Raw genomic sequence first — 22,566 nt, 5'->3', positions numbered from 1 at the left:
ATATTTGGACACGCTGATGGAACCCGGGGACGAAGCTCTCACACGGTCCTCCTTCAAATACCCTCCCCATGTCTACATCAATCCCTCCTTTCTGCCATCATCTCAGCCAAGGGACTTTGTTACTTGCTCCCCCCTCCCACATCTTCTTTGGCTTTATTTTATTTTATTTTTTTTTTACAAAAGAAGGGATTTCATGATCCATCTCTGGGGAGCCTGGTGGATGACTGAGCCTGGCTTCTTGGGTTTTGGGGTCAAACGTGAGACTTTTATGGCTTCACCCTGAGGGTACACAGGTATTTATGATTAGATCGGACAGGGATGTCAACAATACGGCTTTGCAGATCCCCCCCCCCCATTCTTGTTGAGCAATCACCAATCTGTTTCCTCAGTAGGTCGTACAAGTGTTTCTGTGGTGTGCAGCGAGCTGACTGGAGCAGTGACGCAGACTCCGACTGCCACTGCGTCATACTCGATACATACACAGACACGCAGCTGTTAAAAAGGACTTTTGGAGTCGGTGTTCCCGGATTCTTCGGGTTTCTCTCGGGGAGGTCGCAGCCTGTCAGCGGAGGAGTCTACAACCCGTTGATTTTAGAGGTAGATAATTAGGCTCATTAGGGGTTTGAAAGACTTTTTTTTCTTAATGAAAAACATAGAACCTTATGTAAGTTTTATGTTTGCTGCTTTGGGTGAATCAGTCTGCAGTCTAGCAAGGATTTGAAGTCCACACACTCGGTGCCTAAAGTTAGGCTGTGGGAAATCCTTGGAAAAAGGTCATGACCAGAAAATATGCTCCATCTTTCAACCATTTCTCTCTATCTCTCTCTCTCCATTTTTTTCCTTCCCTCCTGGTGTAACACAAATCCCTCTCTCCACAGAGGAAAAAAAGACATTGCATCCAATTCAAATAAGAAATTTGATTCAAGCAACAACCTGGTGCGGTCTGGCGGATCATGCGTGGACCGTGAAACCGAACACAGGCCAACTTACTTGATTGATGCTGATTAAATGGCAGTGAAATTAAAATCCATTTGAATTCAGTCAATTATCTCTTCATTTAACATTTCAATAAAAAAAAAAACTTTATGAATTCTGTATGCCTAACCAAAAACGACAACTTACTGTTTCGTTCTCATTGTTTTCCAAATTTCTAACCATCTTGTATCTTTGCAATCAGATTGTGAAATTGTAGAAAAACGTTTGTTACAGTGCCCCGCAAAAGTATTCACACCCCTTGGACTGTTCCCCATGTTTCCGGCTGCAACCTTAACTTTAACTTATCGGACCTTATTGGGTCGTACCAACACGAAACAGTGCATATTTAAACGTGAAAGGAAAACACAAGCTTTTCAACATTTTGCTTACAAATTTAAATCTGAAAAGTGTCGCCATCATTTCGCTATTTTTTTGCACTCATTTGACCAGAGTACACACAGGTTTGATACGAGTCTACATGACTTGTGGCAAATTGTGAATGAGACTCCTTAACTTGACTTGTTGCCTTGACGAGGCGCAAGGCAACAAGTGCCAAACAGCTCTTCTCTGCTGGTGTCTAAAGGATTTACTTTTAGACTCACACCGCACTAGTTCTGGTCTTTGTATATCTAACAAACTTCAGTAAACTTGAACTTCAGCTTGGCTTTTATGCTTTCCTAATGCTTCCTTCTTGCACACCTTGTGGAAAAGTCAAACATGTGCAACCTGAGTTGGATTGTAAAGTCGTCAACTTTCATCTTATCCGCAAAAACAACCTGCTGTCGGCTCATGATGACAAGTTAGGGTGCCAGTCAGGTGTTTAAATTAGTTCATTTTGTTAAAGACGTCTCTGTTGGTCACCTATTTGTATTTGTGAAGTCCTTACACACCTGGGTTATGACCTCAAATGTCTCCCACACACATCCCAGACTAAAAAAAGTCTAAATTAATCCACTTAAGATCAGATGGAAATGATACGTTTTCACTGCACAGTGTGCGAGTCGGTTCATTAGTAACCGAACAGGAGCCTTAAAAGATCAGTTATTGTCCCCAGAGAGACATTTTAGGAAAATCAAGTCAAAGTCTTCAACATGAAAAGCAACCTCTTTCCATGAGGAGTTTTTTTTGTTGTTTTTTTTAAAAGAATATCAGCAAAGTGTAAAAGCCCAGAGCGTCCTGCAGCAGATAGCAGTAACGCCTGATGCCTGGATCAGGCAATCGTACTCAGCTCTCTGTGTGAAAAACTCGCCTCATGATGGGATTCTGAGACAATTTAAGAAATCCAATTTTAACTTTTGGTTTCCTTTTTTCTCAGTGGGGGGGAAAAAAAGGTTGATTGGTGAAGCATTTGTGTGTTGTTTTGGTTTTACGTTTTGTAAAGCTGAAAGACCTGACGACGCCCCGGTTTCAGCTTACCGGTATAAACTGCTAAATCTTTATTTAAAATGTCCTGGTATTTTACTGAGTTCATAATTTTAAGAACTCTAATAGACTTGTGTGTCAATAACCCTAGGTAAACATCCCATTTTTTTTGTATTATTTTAAGCTGAAACAACAACCAGACGTCTTGGATAGGATCTTTTCTTTTCTCCCCAAAGCATTCACATAAAATTGACTTCACACAAGTTCTCACAACGCCAAAGGTAGCTATGAAGTCGGATAAGCGTTAGCGACACACCTCGGCTGTGGGAGCCGGTTAGAAATCATGTACCAGTCCGACCCATTACGCAGAGTCACGTGGTAATCATTAAGACTATTAGATAATCATCAAGCGTACCACTAACTGTATCAGAGCACCCATTATGTAACGGTTAACTAAATGATTGATGACACGTGAGGCAGGTGGATAATATGTTTGGACACAATTATAAAGCTTAGCGCTTTCTAAAAATAGAACTTTTTCTGCAACAACAACAGAAAAGTGCGTGAACAGATTGTGCAAACATGAATGTTTAACTGTCCTGGACTTTCAAACACACCTTTGAAGGTTTGTTTGTGAACTCAAACCACTCAAACTTCACAGCCGTAAACTTCAACGCGTATTAAAGGGACTTGCACATGAATCAACAGCAAGAGGTGCATAATTTTTGAGAAGCAAACACACATGGTTTTTCAAAATCTTTTTTTTTTTTTACCAATAATACTCTGTATATGTATTGAGCCCGACGTTGTTTTGTTTTCCATGTTTTTTTCTCGTATTTGTTTTGTTGAAAGTGAAATTGTTCAGAAAGAGAAAGAAAGAATAAAAAAAAAAGAGAAAGAAACAAAGACAGAAAAAGACAAAGACGCAACAAAAAATAAAATAAAACTGGAAATTAGTTATGCTGGGAATCATCACCAATCCGATTGAGCTTCAGCTAATTTGGAAAGGAAAAGTTTTCACATTCGTTGTGCCGATTCATTGTAAAATCTGAAAATGAAAAAAAAATACACTGAAGTTTGTTTTTGCAACCTTACAAAGTGCTAAACAGCTTACTGGACTTTGCCATTGAATACATTGTATTGTTTAATGGTTCTGTTAGTTTGCGTCCTTATGGAGGTGGGAGTAGAAATATGTGAAGGCGGTCAGGGTGTGCTATGTATCTGCAATCAGGCAGGGACGGGGCACAGCATGGCTTATCAACAGCCAACACACATACAAACAAACTTGACTCATGACATTCTTGAGCAACAGAAATGACAAACCTCAAGTGAAGTGTGTGGGATGTATGAAAAAAGAGAGAGAGAAAAAACACAGAGTTGATTGGATGTCCGTGTGGGAGACACTGGCTGAGGGTTACTACAGATCTATTCAGAGCCGGAGATCCAGATGATGACAGATGTAGTTACAAAAAATCTTTTGAGAGACTGAGAGGAACATTCAGGATAATGAAAACAGTTACTGAACGTCCACTGGGAGTCCCAGATCTGTTGCTATTGGAGGAAAACAACTGGAGCTGAACGGCTGATGACAGCCCGTCGTAAACCGGTCCAACTTCATGAAGAGAGTCCTACAAAACTCTCACCTGGGTCTTTTAAGGATCTATTTAAGTGCTTCCTTTTGGCTATACACAAGAGGAATGCGTTTCAAAACCAACATGTGGGTTCATTGATTTCAATTCATCAGAAATTTCCTGGAATCAACACAAATTTAAGAAAAACAGGCTCAAGTGGACACATAACTTTGTTTTAAAACTTTTAATAAGGAGCTCTTGAGTGTGTTTTGCTATGCTGTGATCTATTAACACTTCTTTTGTGGGGAGGCAAGAGATGTTCACAAGTGTTTATCAAAGTCGAGTCTAAAGTCTTAAAGGCACAAAAGTCTAAGTCAAGTTTGAAGTCTGAGGCTCCAACCGTCTCTGAGTCATGAAAGACTGCGTTACGTAATTTCTTTAAAGAATTCATTTTACACTGCTAACTGGACCGATCCCGGCTCAGAACAACTGGAAGATCAGAACTATGTGGAGGTCAGAGGAGGAGACATTTTCACAAACTGGGAAGTCTTTTGGATTACAGAGTTTTAGATTTGCTGCCCATAGCTCGACCTGAAATCAGGCCTGAGTTATTTGCTTGATCGGGTCGGGCTTGGGCGTTTAATATGCCTGCGAGTCACGGTGAGACTTTCAACCCAAAGAAGAGTGGGCCAAGTCTCAGACATGGGGATGGAGGAGTCCAGATTCTTGATGGCTGATAGTTAAAACCTGAACACAACCCAGAGTTCCCACAGGACAATGATTCACAAGACATTAAGGCGGCTTTCAGGATAAATACGTTTTGAGTAAACTACACACTCTATGGTAAAATCACAAATATAAAACCAACAAAAGTTGGTTTTATACGTTCGCATATAAAAAAAAACACACATTCTTTTTCCTGTCGTTCAACCGTGAAATTCTTGTATTCTTCCCTGTTTTCTTCTGACAGGGCAAAGGGGGACTGCTGCAACGAACTGAAGCAAAGACAAACCGACTGAAGCGATGGCAAAAAATCCATTAGGTGAAAACCTAACATTAAAAAACAAAATCAACACAGGCGCAGCATTAACAGCAAAAAAAGGCATTGAAGTGACCCGATACCGGCTGTCAGGTCACCTGACAGAGATGATTTTCAGTGTAAACAGCACGTGTGTGTGCCAAAGTAATCAGGGCACAAATACTTTCAACAGACACTTTGCTTTATTTCCTTCACACCTTATCTTTATAATAAAACAGACACTAACAAGCGCTTTGTTTGACAACTCAATGCATCAGTGCAGGCGACACTGGGAGGTGAAGGTCACTTCCTGCTTTCACCTTTCTGAGTCTTTTTTGGCCCTTTTATTATCTTTGCATAACTTTGGCTTTGCAGGTACAAACTGCGTAGTCTTTGAAGCCGAATACAGAAATGTGTGTTTCTTTGGCAGTTTTTTGTGCCACTAACTCCAATTCAAACTGGACTTTTTGAACACATGATCATTACATTTTTCCTCATCCCTTCAAAATTTCTTGTTTATTTTTGCTTTACCCTTGGTGAAGCTATATTATTCCATCTACTGTAAATTTACCAATTCGCATACAAGGGAAGTAAATTGGTACTTCGCACAAAAAATAAACCTTTATTCAAGTCAGTGTGCTGCTTCGTGAATAATATCCTTTCCGACAAAGTTCCTATTTGCATTCACATGATGGGAAAAATATAAAATATTTATTTTTTTCTAATAAAAAGACAAAGAGAAACTTTTATGACACTGGAATTAAAGGGGCTAAAAAGTTTCAGAAATGTTATTATATCTGACTAGGCCTGTCACAATAAGCCATAAATCAATTAATCGCACGATAAATGAAATAAAATAAAACAAACTCAATAATTTCCATTGATTGAGTTTGACAGGAGACGTTTTTCATTGGTCTCAACTAAAGAGAATTTAGTTTACAGAGACTTCATAATTTACTAGCTGCTTCTGTTGTTTGTGTTTATTTGTTTTGGATATTTAAAATTTCTTCCAGTTCCAGTGTTAAATGTTTATTAGAATTGAAAGTTTATTGATCGTTGAGAATGTGTTCTTATGACATTGCCATAATATTACTTGAAAATGGTCTCAAAACAATATTATTATCGTTTATCGCAATAACTTACGTGACAATTTATTGCACAGCAAAATTTGTCATTGTGACAAGAACGGAAGTTAACAATGGCATTCGTAAAGTGAATATTTTTATTGATATATTTTTTGAGACGATAAACATAAGAAGATCTTAATTATAAAACAACTATACACAAAAAATAACATTCAGTAGGATCAATGTTTCTGCTCATTTTTTCACCATCCCAACCTCAAGTAACATTCATCTGAAAATTTTTTAATTTGTATATATTTTGGGGATCGGAGGGATGAAATTTTGGTTGTTGGCTTGCAAAAAAAACAAAAGAACCAAAAAAAAATCTTCTACTGTAAAACAGGGATTTAAATGGTCAAAAATGTTGAAAATTCATTACTGTCGTTGCAAATAGTAAACCCTGAAGTTTTAGATTTTTTTTAAAACTGAAAATTTAGAAACATGTTGACTTGTAGAATCGCTACTGTCAACCTAAAGAAGCCTTTTTTGTGCCCCATGGACACATGTGACGAGACCCCCAGCGGTTCACCATCAACTCCTTCATGCAGATTGTATGAAAATTAAAATTCAAAGAAGATAAATAAAAAATTTCACCAACTACAATGTTGCATTTTCAACAAGAAGCTCAAGAAATTAAACAAAATACATTTTGCGAATTTTGTTTTGATTCTTTAATGGGAGAGTTAATTTCAGTCTTAATATTTAAGCTGTTCACTATCAACAGCAAAGTATTTCCCGAGCTCAGTCTCCAGACAAGGTTCTGCTTGTCTTTACCTTAAAACAGTCACTAAAGCCAAATACGGAGTCAAGAATAGCAAAGCCATGACACAACAGCTCCAGTCAGTTTGTAGTCCGGGATCTCTCATCTGCAGCTGCCTTTTTGGGTGGCATGTTTGATTTAGCACAGACTAGCTGGCCTGAGGAAACGGGATCGCGCTGTGTCTCACTGCAACAGTGGCACGGATTATTTGTGCTCACACGGCTGTATGCACACACACAAGAAAAGAGAAAGACTCTTGCGTGTGGGGGCGCGCACACACACACACCCACAAATGAGCACACACAGAAGTGGTACTTTTAGATGACACAAATGTAAACTGAAAAGGAGTCTGCGCTTTGCCATGAAAGCCTGAGAAGTGTTCAGGGTTCACCTTAAGTCAAGCCAGTACGCAGCAGAGCGAGTGTTTGTGAAACGCCGAGGAGCAAACGGTGAAGAAAACTTTTACAGACAGACGTGTGACCTGAAAACAACCGGAAAGCAACGCTAATGTTTTCTTTTTTTTTAATGCTAATATACTCCAGGAAAGTTTAAAAAGCATCAGCTTAGAAAATTATCATGCACTATAACAACTAACTCAGAACAAACGTAGAACAAAAAAATGGCCTCAGCAACAGAGACATAATATGTTAATGAGCTAGAAAAAGACAGATTAGACTACAGCTGAAACGACACATCAGATTAATCGTAATGAATCGATTGCAGATATAATTGTCAACAAATTTAGTAATCATTGACTTATTTAATCTTGCAGTATAATGTATTTCTAATATTGCATAAAAAAGACTGAAGTAGTTCAGTGACAAATCTGCAGAATATGCCAGTTTTTATGTCCAATTAATCGATTAATCATCAAAACAAGAATAATCGGTTTCTAAAATAATCATTAGTTGTAGTCCTATATCGGACATGGCGAGTCAAACACAAAGTCTTGGATAAATCTCTTGCACAACAATTAATAACGAATAATTAATTAATAATCGATGCACTGTATTTCCAAAACAATGGATGAGCAATTATTTGGATGCTCAGCCGTTGAAATAATTCATTTGAAGTTCTTCCCTATCCTCAAACAGTTCTGAGAAAGTGGGCTTGGTCTCAGGAGGTCTTTTACTTCAAGCGTCTCATCCTTCCAGGGGAGCAGCTGTGCATTAACTACAGTCATTTAATGTCTTCACAACTTCATACTTCAGTCACTTGTGGTATTGTAACAAAGTGGAAGTGATTTGAAACAACTGCAACTAAGCCCCAAAGTGATCAGCTGATGATGAGAAGCATAATATGCACAAGCCAGCTACTTTCTGAAATCTGGAGATGTAGACCTCAAAACTTCATGTGGTCTTCAGATTAGTCCAAGACCAGTGTGGAGTGGGCTTCGTAGAATGGGTTTCCACGGCCGAACAGCTGCACTCGAGCCTTAAATCATCTAGTGCAACACACAGTGTTGAAAGCAGTGGTGCAAAGCACACAGTAACGAGACTCTAGAGCAATGGGGAGACATGATAAATCATGCCTCGCTGTTTAATAATCCAATGGTTCAATCTGGGTTTGGCAGCTGCCATAAGAGCAGCCTTTCGCTGACGGCATTTTCCTTTTATTCATATTTGTTGGAAGATTGATGAGTGAGTGGTGTGACAATGTAGGACAAAGCAGAATTTACTGTGATAAAGTGAGTTAAAAGCAGTGGAAACACACTGAGATTTTGGCTGGTGACTATTATCGGACGATTTTGATTTTAAAATCATCTGGTGGCTTGAAATTGGGCCTCTGTCTCTTTAAAGAGAACCTCCTGTCCTTTCTGACACTCTGCCTTCAGTATGACATCCCAACAATGCTTCTCCATCGTCATTTACAACTGTTCTTAGAAGCGTTGCAGTTTCTATAACGAGCTCAGCAGATGTGCAGTTCCACCTGGTGTTTGCTAATTGCTGCTGCTGCTAGTCGGGAGGAACTGAGTGGGGAAGGGGTGGCAGTAGGGAGCTCTGTGAGGCAGAAGCTCAGCTGGAGACTTAGCCTTCAAGGCTGAGGTTTGGGTAAACAGGCAGCACCTTTCAGGAGAAAGCGTTAAGAACGGGAGACTGTCTCACAGGAGATTCAAGGATTTCTCAAACATGCATGAATGAGTCAAAGCAACACACCATGTATAGTTTTGATGAGGGAATGACATATCACCGTACAAAGCTATTAAAAAGTCAATTTCTCATAATAACCCCCTTTAATTGGTGACTTCCCAGTAGGAAACTGATCAATGATTGTGCCTACGCAAGTGCTTCCAAGTGCAGATGCATTAGCTAACTTTTAAACCCTTTCTCATCATGCCTGGCTTTAACCAGTTCTTCTCCAGTCAGCCCTGGCTACATTCGTCTCCATTTCCTGCGAGGTTCGTCCCTGTTTTTTGGAACCACCTCAAGGGTGATACACGCTGGTCCAAGCCGGATATTGTGCGCGCAAGAGCTTTGATTGGCAGCAGACTGCATTCGTTGATTTCTCCTCAAACAACAAGATTGCAACCAATCCACAGAGAACATAGTAGAGATGCAAGTTGATAATTTCATGCTCAAACCTTGATGTCCAGACCTTGATGTTCAGACCTTTTGCTCAGTTCTGGTGGAAGAGCGAACACCGTCAACTGGACATTGGAACCCACCACACCACACATAAGCATCAAGAAATTTCGGGAAGACAGTCACCCAATGGTACACCTTCAAAATGACATGACCGGAGCATCGACCACAGCTCCTGTGCACTCATGGCTGGTCCACGATCCCAGCCAAGTTCCTGTTCATATTCACGCCCACATAGTGAGGAACACACTGTCAATGCAGACACACCCAACTTGGTTAGAACCAAGCGAAACACACTAGCCGGCTAGACTGAGTCTTGACAATGGAGAAGGGGATTTAGTTTTTCACTTTTTCATACCAGTTAGCTTCTTAACAATGACCAAACTTTTGTACATAATAATGATTTACACTAGGGGTCTCAAACTTCAGTACTGAGGGGCTGGTGTCCTGCAACTTTTAGATGTGTTTCTGCCTTACAACACTTGAAACAAATAATTTGATGATTAGAAGAACTCTCAGAAACTTGACTGAATGCCATTTGGTTGAGGTGCATTGCACCAGGGATGGATCTAAAAGTTACAGGACACCAGCTCATGAAGACTAGAGTCTGAGACCCAATGCTAACAAAAACATACTCCAGCCAAACAAGATGAAAACATTTATGTTCTGTTAAAGCAAATACATGTTTTAATCAATGGAGTCTTAAACAATTAGGCAACATTGCAGTCTAAGAAGTTTTTTGCGATATGCATGTTGCGCATTGTCCAAAATAGTCCCTCAGTGGCTTGGTTGTTGATCCTTGGAAGCACAAGGGGAACTGAGCGACTAATAAAACGGGACTCAAATCCTGAGATTAGATTCATTCAGCCCACAGGGAGATCTGGAGCAAAGCTCTGACTAAAGACAGACGGACAAACAGCACAAAAACAGTGTTACACAACAGCCCGCAAATACAGACATGGGTGACAGGTGGGAGACTGAGGCAACGAGAGAGATAGCAACAGTGAGGAAAAGCAAAGGGAAGGATGTGAAAATTCAAAGTGTTGCAGGCACAAACACGGGAGACACACAATTTATCACTAATCCCACAAGCTCATGTGTTGTTATAATTAAAACACTGACTTTAGATTAAGAATAAAACTCCAGTTGGAAGTTGACATCCACTCACAATGGGAATGAATCTCATTGATTTCGAGAATTTCATTGTTTCATTTGGGCTATTATTAGTTTGGGCTGCAATGATTATACTGAATACAACTTCAGTGAAAGTTAGAAACAGATTTGAAACTATTATTGTACCTCGTCTCTCAATCTAACTGGCACAGTTGATCGGGTTAATTGTGATTAATCGACTATTAAATAATCGTCAACTAACTTGCTAATTATTAATTGGAGTATACAGACTCTGTGTGAGGCCATTTGTTGAAAGAACACAACGCCGAGAGCAGTAAATAAGCCAAAAAACTTGACAAAAAATACTCACATTTGGCATTTAAATGTATGGATACACTCCCACTAACATGTGGCTTTTTTAAAAATAGCTTTGGAGCTGCCATCAGCCTTAATGTAAGCTTTCCAAAGCTATTTTGTTGTGTGCTTGAGATCGTTTTCTTTTCGGAAGACTCAAATGTTGCCGTGTTTTGACCATCTGGTACGAAACGGTCTGCCTCAGCTGGAATAAATGTTCTGTGAATGTTCAGGAACAAACCAGGAACCAGCATGGAGTGGAAACTACAGCAACACTAGTGTCACTGTTCACTGTGAAAACAACTTCACATGGCCATGAGCTGAGAGGGGGGGCCCTGCTGCAAAACTTCACACCTTCAAGCTCGATGGAAACATGCAGCTCCCCGGGTGGACAATCCAAATGTCTCGGAGAAAAAGTGTTGACTTGAACGGAACCAAACATTGAGCTACTGACAACCTGCATGTTTAAAGGCATCAATGTGAGGCTTTTAAACTTAAGAGAACACTTCTTGTTGTGAGACATGGTGGTGGTACCATCATGCTGAGGGTCTGGCATGCTGCCAGTGGCCCTGATACACCAGACAGCTCCACCTTGATTGAACAGCTGGATGGTTTCAGGATGGGTTAGTCGTTGTTCCAACAGGAAAGTGGAATGGGTAAAACGGGTCACCGTTAGGCTTCAGGGACGGCCCTGACCTCAACCCGACATTTTGAGACAACGATAAAAAGCAGAGGCCTCGGCAGGAAACCAGCGTAAAAATCAACACAATTATTTCTAACTTGAGAACAAATCTCTTGCCTCAAAAAATTATTCAAACTACAGTATATGTTGCACTATTAGTCCACAGCAGAAAAATAAATGGTACAAATAACTCAGGGTTGAAACGATTAATCGGATTAATCGTTTATTGCGATAATAATCGATTAATTTAGTGATCGATTAATCATTAATTGGCTTGTGCTGACTCAAAAGAAGCCATTTGGTGGAAAAATACAACACACTCAGTGTTAATAAGGTGAAACTGTACAAAAAATAAGATATAAACACATTTACCTGTAAATACTGCCAAAACTACTGGGGTGGTATAGGTTCAGATTTACTAAAGGAATGCTATGGTATTGCATTTTAAGCAATAAAATGTTTATTTTTTATGTTTTAAAAAAAAAGGAACTGAATTATTTGTTTATTTGTATCATTTAATACATTTTTAACATTGTATTAAAAAAAAGGCTTAAGTGGTTAAATGAAAAATCTGTTGAATGAAATTTTTGGATATGATTAATCGTCAGAATAATCGATAGATTAATCGATTACTAAAATAAGCATCAGTTGCAGCCCTAAAATAAATGATCCAAAAATGCACAAAAGAAATAACTCCCACAGTGAACTGAACTTTTGAATAGTGTACTGCATATTCAGAACTGCAGGACAGCGATGAGTGGCGATAGTTACAAACACCGTCCTGTTCTCTCATTCCTGCTGAATAAGTTCTTCAGTCTAACAGAAAGAAAACACTTCCAACATCCTGACATTTGCTAACATTAGTATATATATATTTAAAGCTACATTAATTTTTTAACGCAGTTCCAGCTCCTCAAAACAGAATCCGCATCCCAGCCTCATTTCTCTCTCCCTTTCTGAACAGGAAACTGCTGCTCTGCGTTTCAGTGGAGTAACAAGATGCCATTCAATCTCCGCTTTTCTCTCCTACAACAAAAGCTGCTTGTCAATATCCCTCTCGTTCACTGTTTGCCAGCGTGGAAACAGAGAGTGATGGCACCATTTAGAGCCAAGAGTGAATACACTCTGACATAAGTCCCGACAATAGAGCAGACAGTTTCTTTTCACCAGTGACCTAAGATTAGACATCCCACGAGGAATTCCCTGCTGGAGAGATTAGTTTCTGTGATACAAGCTCACTCCGTGTGTGTGTGTGTGTGTGTGGTGTTTTTTGTTGGGTTTTTTTGTGGCGTGTCTACATGAAACATTGGTGAAAATCTATGTTTTATACTTCACAACATGTTATTATAGATCATTTTGGCAGTTCCTAAAAGATGCCCTGTTGTTATGCAATTATCTGATAAAAGAAAGGAAAAAAGGTAAATCTTGGTTACAATTGTCAGAATTCATTAAATATATTCCAAATGCCATGCAGACAGTTTCTTTAACAAAATATTAGTAAGTCGTGATATCAATGTGAATTTCAAAATAAACACAAAACAAATTGGAAATAAAGTTGTATTATTTACAAGAGCATATAAATCCATCACTATACATCTGATTATTTCATGTCCACATTCTTTATAAGTCAGCCTTTTAAGATGTAATGCTCAAGTACTGAATCTACAGCATTGTACTTAAATACCTGTTTGTTTAATTATTTTTTTTATGTGTAGTAGGTGTCATTAAATTATGTAATTAATAATCATTTACCACATTTCTACTCGACACGCTGCACAATCTGTTGCACTGTTTAAGATTAAACACTGATTAAGTGTTTAATCTGTTCAGTTTGATAGATCTGTTTACTCTGTTACAAGAAAATACATGTGTTTGCTGTAAATGTACTAACATAATTTCACTATTTAATTCATCAGCTTGAAATCAGGGAATGCACAACATCAGTTTATTTTATAAGCCAGCTTACAATCAATCAAAGTCACATTGTAGTAATGTAATCGGTGTGAAGTGATTAAACAATCGGATTCCAGCAACAGTTTATTTTATTTTACGGACAGCTGAAAGGGAATTATTAAATAAACACTAAACTAACTACATGTGATTTTTACAATATAATAAATTAAGGCATCATATCATCGAGGCAGCACTGGTGAAAGCTGCATGGCTAAAGATAATGGACTTGTCCCACTCAGAGCTACATCACAGTATTTCCTTAGAAAGGCTCCAACATGCTGTCGGGTTCAAATGAACATCACTCGCCCCAAACAGATTTATTTGTTCATGTAAGTCATAAATCTTCACATCACTCCGGGGTTTTCTGTGAAGTTCCACAGGGTTCATTCAGTAAGTTCTCTGTACTTCATGTTTGTTTCCAATTGGTAAAATCGTCAGACAGTGTGGGATAAATTTCCACTGTTTCGCTGGTAAAACTCGCCTAAATTCAGAAATCCCACAGAATCTGATCTGGTAAGTAGACTACAGGTACTGTATGTCTGGAAGACATACAAAACCTAGATGTCTGAACATTTTCCGCTTTTAAATTCAGACAAGACGGAAGTTGCCGCCTTTGGAGCTGATCCTCTGAGAAGCAGACTGGTTCACCGCACTATGTACCATTAAGCTGGCATCTGGTAAAAAAATGAAGAACCTTGGTGTCATCCTTGACCACGATTTGTTATTTAAATCCCATATAAACCAGTTTTCTAGGGCTTTCCTCTTTCACCGCCACAAAACGGTGAAAATTATAAATATCCTGTCCTGCAGAAAAACTAGCCAATACATCTGTTACTTTAACCTGGACTACTGTAGAAAAATTTACTTGAAAACTCAGATGGAAATTAAAAACAGAGATCATGCAGTTCTTCATTGGCTCTCTGCTGAATCCATAATACGCCTGGTCACATATAAATCCCTTAATAATCAAGAATCATCATACGTCAGCGGTTTGATTGGTCCATGTGTTCCTATAACAGAGCTCCTCGCTCTCAGCCTGCAGGTTCACTACTGGTTCCTAGAATTTCTATAAGTAGAATGGGAGGCTGACCCTTTAGTCATCAGGCTGCTCTTCTGTAGAACCAGGGCCCAGTTTTAGACACCCTGTCTACGTTTTAAGGCCAAACTTAAAACTGTCATTTTACATAAAGCTCAAAGTCAGAGCGATGCTGAGCTAGCTCAGGGCTAATCTGTGTTGCTGTGTTTCTCTCCTAGATGAGGCGTCTAAAGGACCTACTGCTGCCAGTGACTTTCCTTTTTCTTTTACATAGAAAGTACTCCTGGATCAGTGCTTCTGTGTGTGTACGTTTCGACTTCTGAAGCCGACCCAGTTGCCTGCAGCAGATGGCCGCTAACCCTGAGCCAGGTTCTGTTGGAGGTGTCTTCCTGTTAAAGGGGATTTCTCCTCCCCACTGTTTCTACATGCATGCTCAGTATGAGGGAGATAAAGACTCAATCCAACTGACTGTTGCTCCAATTGAGGAGGATTGATCGCTGTTACTGACTCGATACAATCTGACAGGTTTCCATACTCTTTGACCTGAATGATAAAATGAACTTTTCTGCATTAATAGCTGAAATTGAGCTCGTATGTAATTGACTCCATCAGCACGATTGAACTGACGACATATGTGTAGAAATTTGATGTTTTTCCTAAAGTAAGGTAAAGTAAATTTTATTTATATGGCACAATTTCAGCAACAAGGCAGTTCAAAGTGCTTTACATGAATTAGAAACAAAGTCACAAAAGAAAAAGAAAACTCCACAATTTATTAACTAACAGGAGTTTACCTGGATAAACTAAAAGAAAAGAAAAAGTGTAAATCTATATATTGGTTTCCCATGTTTAACAAGAATACAAAGTCTGTCAGTTATAAACTAGTAGGAGTTTTTCTGGATTCTTGTTCTGACTTTCTAAGTTTGCTCAAGTAGGTTCTATAGAACAATGTGTTGAGATGACATTTGTTGAGAATGGGAGCTATACAAATAAAGTGAACTGAATTAATTAATTAATCACTTAATAATTCAATACGCTGTATACAATTTTAATAACTGTGAAAACACTCAACTACTGTATTTGCAGTTTTATTCTAATTGCAATGTTTTAAAACCCTCAACTGTCACGAGGACAAACTGTTTTTTGGGGTGACAGTTAAAAGGTTAATTAATTATTTCATGTATTTACTTGTTAATTACATTTCGCTACACAATGTAAACAACCTGCTGCATTTTTTGTTTTGTTCAATTTTTATGTGATTTTCAGTTAAACAGAAACTCAAAATAGAAATCTGGGTTACATACGAGCACCTGTCGTATTACTGTGGTTGTCAAACCAGAAGAGTCTGACAAGATTTCAAACTTGTATAAATGCCAGACGTCTGTCTGTTTGCCGCCTCTCTGGGCTCTTCAGCCTTTAACTAAAGTTCGCGGACGCAGCATGATGAGCACTCGTGTAATCTACTGAAGCCCACCGCAATAGCCCATCTAAGAACAGTAAATCCAGTCGGCCCTCGCCTTATCGACAGCAAACTCTCAGCTCACACCGCCCAGCAACGGCGTCAGAACACAACCGGAGCATGAGCCAAAAAGAGAGCTAAAACAAAATCCAGCGAGAGGGCCACGACCTTGTCTGCATCTAAACAAGCTTATCACACACACCAGCTTTCTGACAGTCATACATCTAAGCCCTCTCTCCAAATGTAATTTTATCTGCTGATCCTTGAGCTGTCGGTATCCATTTATGTTGTTATTGTGCAAGTTGCAAACAGTCGTCTGCATCGAGGATTTCAAAATCCATTTGTAATATTTGAAGATTAACGGTTCTAATCTCAGTGGCACGAGCATGCATGATTCAAAATACATCTGCAGAGCCGTGCCCCAGAATGTCAAGACCACACAGATCCCCGCAAAACCACCGTTTGGTGTAATTCAGATTTTAAAAGAACAGGGTGATCCACGTTCCCTAAATACATCTGTTGAAAGCTCCTAATATAGACCATGTGATTTATTTTCAGATACTAGGAAATGTGGAATGACACCCAGAACGTTTAAAAATAAAACCTGCCTACACTTCAGGTGCTCCAATCTGAGAGTTATATTTTGATCTCTGCTTAATTTTAACTGGATTAGGGGGTCAGATAACATCGTTCAGCTCTGTCTAATCATGCACCGACACCAGGAAGGCCTGATCAGTGCACACGCTCAGTGTACTGCCAGCCTATATAACCTCTTGAAGAGTCATTTTCTTGAACTGTGATAATCTTTCAAGCCTTTACCGCAGTTCAAGTGCTTTTTTGTGATGCATCGCAACCCAAAAACAACTCTGAAGATGATCTTATGCATCTTTCAGCTGGCTTGGCATTTTAAGTGAGTTCATTCTGCAACCTGGTGAGGAAATCAGAGGTGAACAGCCACTTACCTTTCAGTTTCTCGATTGCACTCTGCCCTGCTCTCTCGGCCACCTGCCCATCCTCCCTCTGGTAGCGGTCGTCCAGGAACCGGGCAGTAGCTTCGGACAGATGAACCTTCCCCGCCATGCCCAGCTGCTCCATCAAGTTCGCCAGATTGACGTCGTTCGACCACACGTCAAACTTGAACCTTTTCATTCCCAGGATCCCGCACAGCACGGTGCCCGTGTGGACACCGACCCGCATGTTGACGGTCTCGCACGTCTCCTGGCAGAACTGCTCGATGGCCTGGATCATGCCCAATCCCATCTCGACGCAGCAGTACGCGTGGTCTGGTCTGGGCTCGGGGCACCCTGCGACGCAGTAGTAGCAGTCTCCCAGAGTGCTGATCTTCTCGCAGCGGGTCAATTCGCAGAGTCTGTCAAAACGTCCAAACAGGTCATTAAGGAGACCCACCAGGGCCGGCGCCTTCTTGTTGGCGGACATTTTTGTGAAGCCCACAATGTCGGCGAAGAGGATGCTGACAGGCTCCATGCGTTTCATGTTAAAGGGTCTGAATATTATCTGTCCTCGGGGTATCGAAGTCTTTTTACGTCTGTGATTGCTATGAGGGTTATTCTTAGAACTTATAACAGTTTGGCTTTGGAGAGCTCCTCCGCTCCCTCCGCTGCCCACTGCCACGGCCGAGGCTGAGCAGGCTCCAGAGGAATATCTCTTGCCAGAATTCTCGCCGCCGCCCTCATCGTCGCCCTGCTTCATCAGCTCGTCTGCAACTCGTCTCGGCATGACTGAGTGGATCATCCTTTCCTTCAAGGCCTTCTCCACCTCCAAGTCTTTGCCGTGCATTATGGCTTGGCCCACTTTAAGAAAGGTGCTGCGGGATCGCACCTCGGACATGATAAAAAGATGAATGCCAATGACGTGCGCGCACAGGTGGAGTAGACCCTTACCCGGGCCAAGCCAAAGGAGCGTGTTTTGCAAAGTTGACACCTGTCCAGTAGCTTCATAATTCCTCTGAAGCAGTGGCAGCCATCCTAAAGCCTCAAATAAGACAGAATACAGGAGGCCCAGCATCACTGAGGCATACAGACGGATATGGAGGACGCTGTATACCAATAACAGGACCTCGATGCAGAGGGAAAAGGTGCCAACGGGGGAGATGCAGGACATCTGAGGCGGAATCTCTTTGTTCAGAGAGGTGTGAGAGGCGTTCACTTCGGCAGCCCAGTTATAGGTAGCAGTTTGCATCTGTGGAGCCAAAGTGATGGCAAATGTAAGGACTATTAGCAGCAGGGAGGTTTGGTTGTACAGCCACATGTAGGGCTTGGTAAAGGTGAACAAAAACAAAAGCACCAGCAAGGCCAGAAAGGAGGCAGTGGGGGCGAGGAAGGTCACGGGACGACAGCGGTCACTGTTCACCCCAAAGTACACCCCCCAGAGTATAGAAGCCACTGCCAGGTAGAAGAGGACATAACGGAAGCGCCTCTGCTTCTGTGGAAAGCACCTTTCCTGGCAGGCGTCCTCCAGGACTGAGGAGTCAAACTTGGGGTCCCAACACTGGGCGGCGGAGCGTTCAAACAGTGAAGGGGCCTTCTTCTGCACATTGGGAGTGTAAGTTATGACGGGTCTGGAGTCTGCTGAGCTGCAGCTGGAGGAGATGCTGTACTTGTGGAGGGCAGTTTTCGCTTTACTGGCACCCCCTCCTCCGCCGCCTCCTCCTTCACTCTTTGCAACCCGAAGTGGCTCATGATGCTGCTGCTGCTGCTGCATCCGGGTGGAATTATTGGCAATCCGCACCGTGATGGCGCCATCACCCCTGGCTGAGTCGCAGCTCACCTCCGTGCCGTGCATAAGAAGCTGCCTGTGATGTTGCAGAGTGGCCATGTTGACTAGTGCTGACGAGCGGAGGCGACGGGAGATGAGAGTGGGGTAAGCGGGGCGGGGGGCGGGAGGGAGAGGCGGTCACTGAGGTGTTGAGTCAATCAGTAATTTACTCTGGTGCCGCCGAGTCAAATGAGGGAAGGTGGAGGAGGACAGACACCAACATGGGAGGCAGAACAACAACAACAAAAAAGGTTTTTGACGGAAAATTAACACTGACCGGGGAGGGATGACAGACGAATCGGCTACGCGCAGTCACTCACATTAAGACGCTCACAGAACACGATTCTGTATCTTCGCCTTTGCGTCAGTACTCGCGTTGCACGCATCCCTCTCCACAGAGGCTGTCCGGTGTTGCTCTCCAGCTGCGGTGCAAACATTCTCATCATCACGTTTTCTTCCTCCTGGACTCAGCATCCTTCTCGGCAAGCGGCTGATGGAAGCGGTGCAACAGATTTCTCTTCTTCAAATGTGCACGACCGGCGATTATCAGCCGCTGAATGTGCGCAATTAGAAAGTTTCTCCCGTCGTCGCTTAACTGGGTTGTTTGAATGAGGAATAATAATAACGGTGATGATAATAATAAAATAGATGTCAACAGTTGGTTACAAAGGTTGCGCTGTCCTTGTTGCAACACCCTGCATAGCTCCTCTATTTATACTCCTTTTCCACGAATAAAATACTACATGTACGAGCAGCAACCGGTGCTACGAAGAAGAAAAAATACATAAAATTGCACTTATTAGAAATAATACAAATGCAAAAAAAAAATTTAAAAAATTAACAGCTTATCAAAAGAGAACGGCGACCTCAAACGGATGAAAAGTCTTAAAGCAGTTAATTAAAAAGTGTGCGAGCTGTAATTACCTCCCACTGCATCCACTCTAATGCACGGCTCAGTACGCGAAGGCTTTCCATTTCTCATTCCCAAGATTCCCCTGTCATCTTTATTGCAGCAGCCCCCCTCCATTTTATATAATAATTATTATTATTTTGTTTTTGGACACCCGACTCACAGAGGAGGCCCCTGACAGCCAGGCCTATTCCCACGGATGCAGCCCCGTCCTTTCCTGAACTCCCAGCTCCGGATCTCCTCTGTTTATTCCCTCCCCTCTTTCTTTCTCTCTCTCTCTCTTTCTCTCTCTCCGCTTTTCCCAAAGAGAGGGTCTCAGGGTCTGCGCCCCCTCCCTTACTTCCCCCTTTTCACAGACGCATGATCCGCACTAGTAAAAGAAAGAAAAAATAATAACTCTCCATGCACTGCCCCAGTTCTTTTTTCTTTTTTTCTTTTTTTTAGCGTGTGTTTTGCCTCTGCTGGGAGTGCCTGCAACTTGTTGCGCGCAGTTGGCAAAACATACATGCAGCTACGGGGAACGGCTTCGCTTCGGACCAGGCTGGGCTATAAATAGTGATGATAAAAACTCTTGCAAATAACACCACCCCGCTGCATGTAAAAAAAAAAAAAAAGAAAAAGGGAATGCTTTTTTTTCTTGAACTTCTTCTCAGAAGCACGAGGATTGCTTAGGCTAAAAATGTTACGGTAAAGCCTCCAAAGCCTCCAAAGTCCCGAACTTTTCTTTCTCTCTCTCGCTTCCAGGCCGTATTTCCTGCGTTTGGAGCGGAGACCCAGTTAGGAGTCTCTGCTTATTTGGAGATGAGGCTGGATTTCCTCCTCTCGCATTCCCTTGTAGCAAAGAAGGGAGAAAATCCACAGAGCGGCTCTGGCTCTTGGTGATCCTCGTTCGGATTATCCAGAAAGAAACGGGGTAGGTGGGAGAACGCACTCTCCTTATCTCCAGATCGCAATTCCTCAGGTCTAGTTTTCGCTGGCATGCATGTGTCCAAAAAAACACAACGCCGTGCGCTCCGGCGGTGGTGTGTCCTCTTCCGTCCGTTCGGTGGCTGGTTGCCACCCTTTCCCCCCCACCTCCACACCTCCGCGCCTCCCTGTCTTAGCTCTCGGACGTAGTTAGGGTCTGGATGAAAACAAAAAAGACAGACGGCTGTCTGTTTCTCCGTCTCGTCCGGGCGACAGAAAGCTCCTCACTCTTGTAACTGCCACCATCTTCACTGCAAGTGGGTCGGAAATCCTTCCCCAGCTGTTGTGGCGGTGCTGGTTGGCCAGACCAGGCAGTCTGCGAAGTTAACTGTGATCCTCAAGAACACTACTTCCGGTTTTGGGCCTACATATAAAAGAAAAAAAAGAAAAAAAAAAGGACAATTTAGGATTAGTGCATTTAGAGAAATAACATGTTTGACCGGAGGTCTTCTACTGGTGCATCACCATATAATTCAGTGCGATCGAAATTAATTTTAGTCGTTCAACTCAACAACGAGAATCTCTTACAGACTCAGTAATGGCGTTCTGTTCTTGAGAACTTCAGTGTTCAGTTTCTCAGAAAACCTGATGATTACATCACACCAATGAAAAAAATTACCTTGAGGAGTGAAAAGTTATTTTGTGAGCATGACAATCATAAGGAAGACTCACAATTAAAAATATAGCATACCTCAGATTTAAATTCTACTGGTAATAGTAGAACAAAAAAATCATGTCATTTCATTTCATTACAGTTTAGTTTTTCTGCCTCTCAACATATTCTCAAGTGGATTTAGGTCTAAACATTCAGTGAGCAGTCCCAACCGATAAATATGCTCCGACCTGGACCTTTCTACCTCTCTCTGTACGTTGACTGTCTTTGCCCTGCTGAAACCTCCAACTTCATTTCCAAGACCTTTGTTCTGAGATGTTAAAAACTAACCACAGCTGTCTCCCTGACCTATCTGCTGTCTTTCTTGGTCTTCATGATTCTGTTTGTTCACTACTATTCTCCAAGGCAAACAGTTGGGTTTATCTTTACTATATAGGAAGACAACTGGTTGATTACATATGCAACATACTTTAGGAATATATATATATATATATATATATATATATATATATATATATATATATATATATATATATATATATATATATACTGTGTCTGCCAATGGAGTTATAAAATTAATGTCTTTATAATTAGCCAATGCTGAGATTTGGGACTGTTGTGCTCATAAATGGTCGATTACACTGATGTATATGGAAATATAAAATGAAGCTAATAAGGGTGGTGAGTATTGAAAATAAAATGGTTTAATGTTAAATGTTAAATCTAGGGCTTGAATGTACAAGTTGCTTTAGTCCTAATCGGGTTAAAAAGTAACTACAAGCCACGACAGACTCCACCAGTTTAGCAACCAATAGACAAAGGAACAAATGTTTGTAAAAAAATAAAATAATTGTATAACCAACAAAAAAAAAAAGAAAATAAGCTAGCTAAACTGTGTTTACTATTCGACTTTCAAATCAATGTTAAAAAGCAACATGCTTTTAATTTGAAGGCAAAACTCAACTTCTGATCTCTATATGCTTCCCTTTGTTCGACTTGACAGGTTGTTGTCAGTATTACTCACCTGTAAATGCAGCTTTGGGCATTTAGTTGGGGCCTGCCATGCAAAGCAATGGCAGGAACCTATTACTATTGTCGGAGAGAAGCGTCTCTTTAATCTTTATTTTTCTTCCGTAACCGTTAATGCGGCTCGTACCGCTGGGTGCACACCTACAAATGAGGTATCAAAACGTGCAGAAAATTCACGCCATTGGAGCTATTACTTCTGGTGGGATTTGGGCTTAACGTGGCGACATAATTCGCAAAAAACTACGAAAAAAACCCCATTATAACTCAATGGGAAAAATCCTAGA

The 22,566-nt window shown here is 41.1% G+C and overlaps 1 protein-coding gene across 1 annotated transcript in view; it reads right to left on the bottom strand.

The window, feature by feature from the left end:
- The window catches only part of LOC116719875 (adenylate cyclase 9), a 45,515-nt gene extending 24,481 nt beyond the window's left edge, over positions 1-21,034 (bottom strand). Inside the window, exon 1 of the mRNA XM_032562637.1 lies at positions 16,952-21,034. Within this exon, the coding sequence (XP_032418528.1) occupies positions 16,952-18,824 (1,873 nt within the window). The 5' untranslated portion in view covers positions 18,825-21,034. The remainder of the gene's footprint in view (positions 1-16,951) is intronic.
- Positions 21,035-22,566: the final 1,532 nt, after the last annotated feature.

This window comes from Xiphophorus hellerii, chromosome 5, assembly GCF_003331165.1.
Source record: "Xiphophorus hellerii strain 12219 chromosome 5, Xiphophorus_hellerii-4.1, whole genome shotgun sequence".
Lineage (NCBI taxonomy): Eukaryota > Metazoa > Chordata > Actinopteri > Cyprinodontiformes > Poeciliidae > Xiphophorus > Xiphophorus hellerii.
The sequence above is the reverse complement of the archived record's forward strand: the minus strand, read 5'-3'. Positions and strand labels throughout refer to the sequence as shown.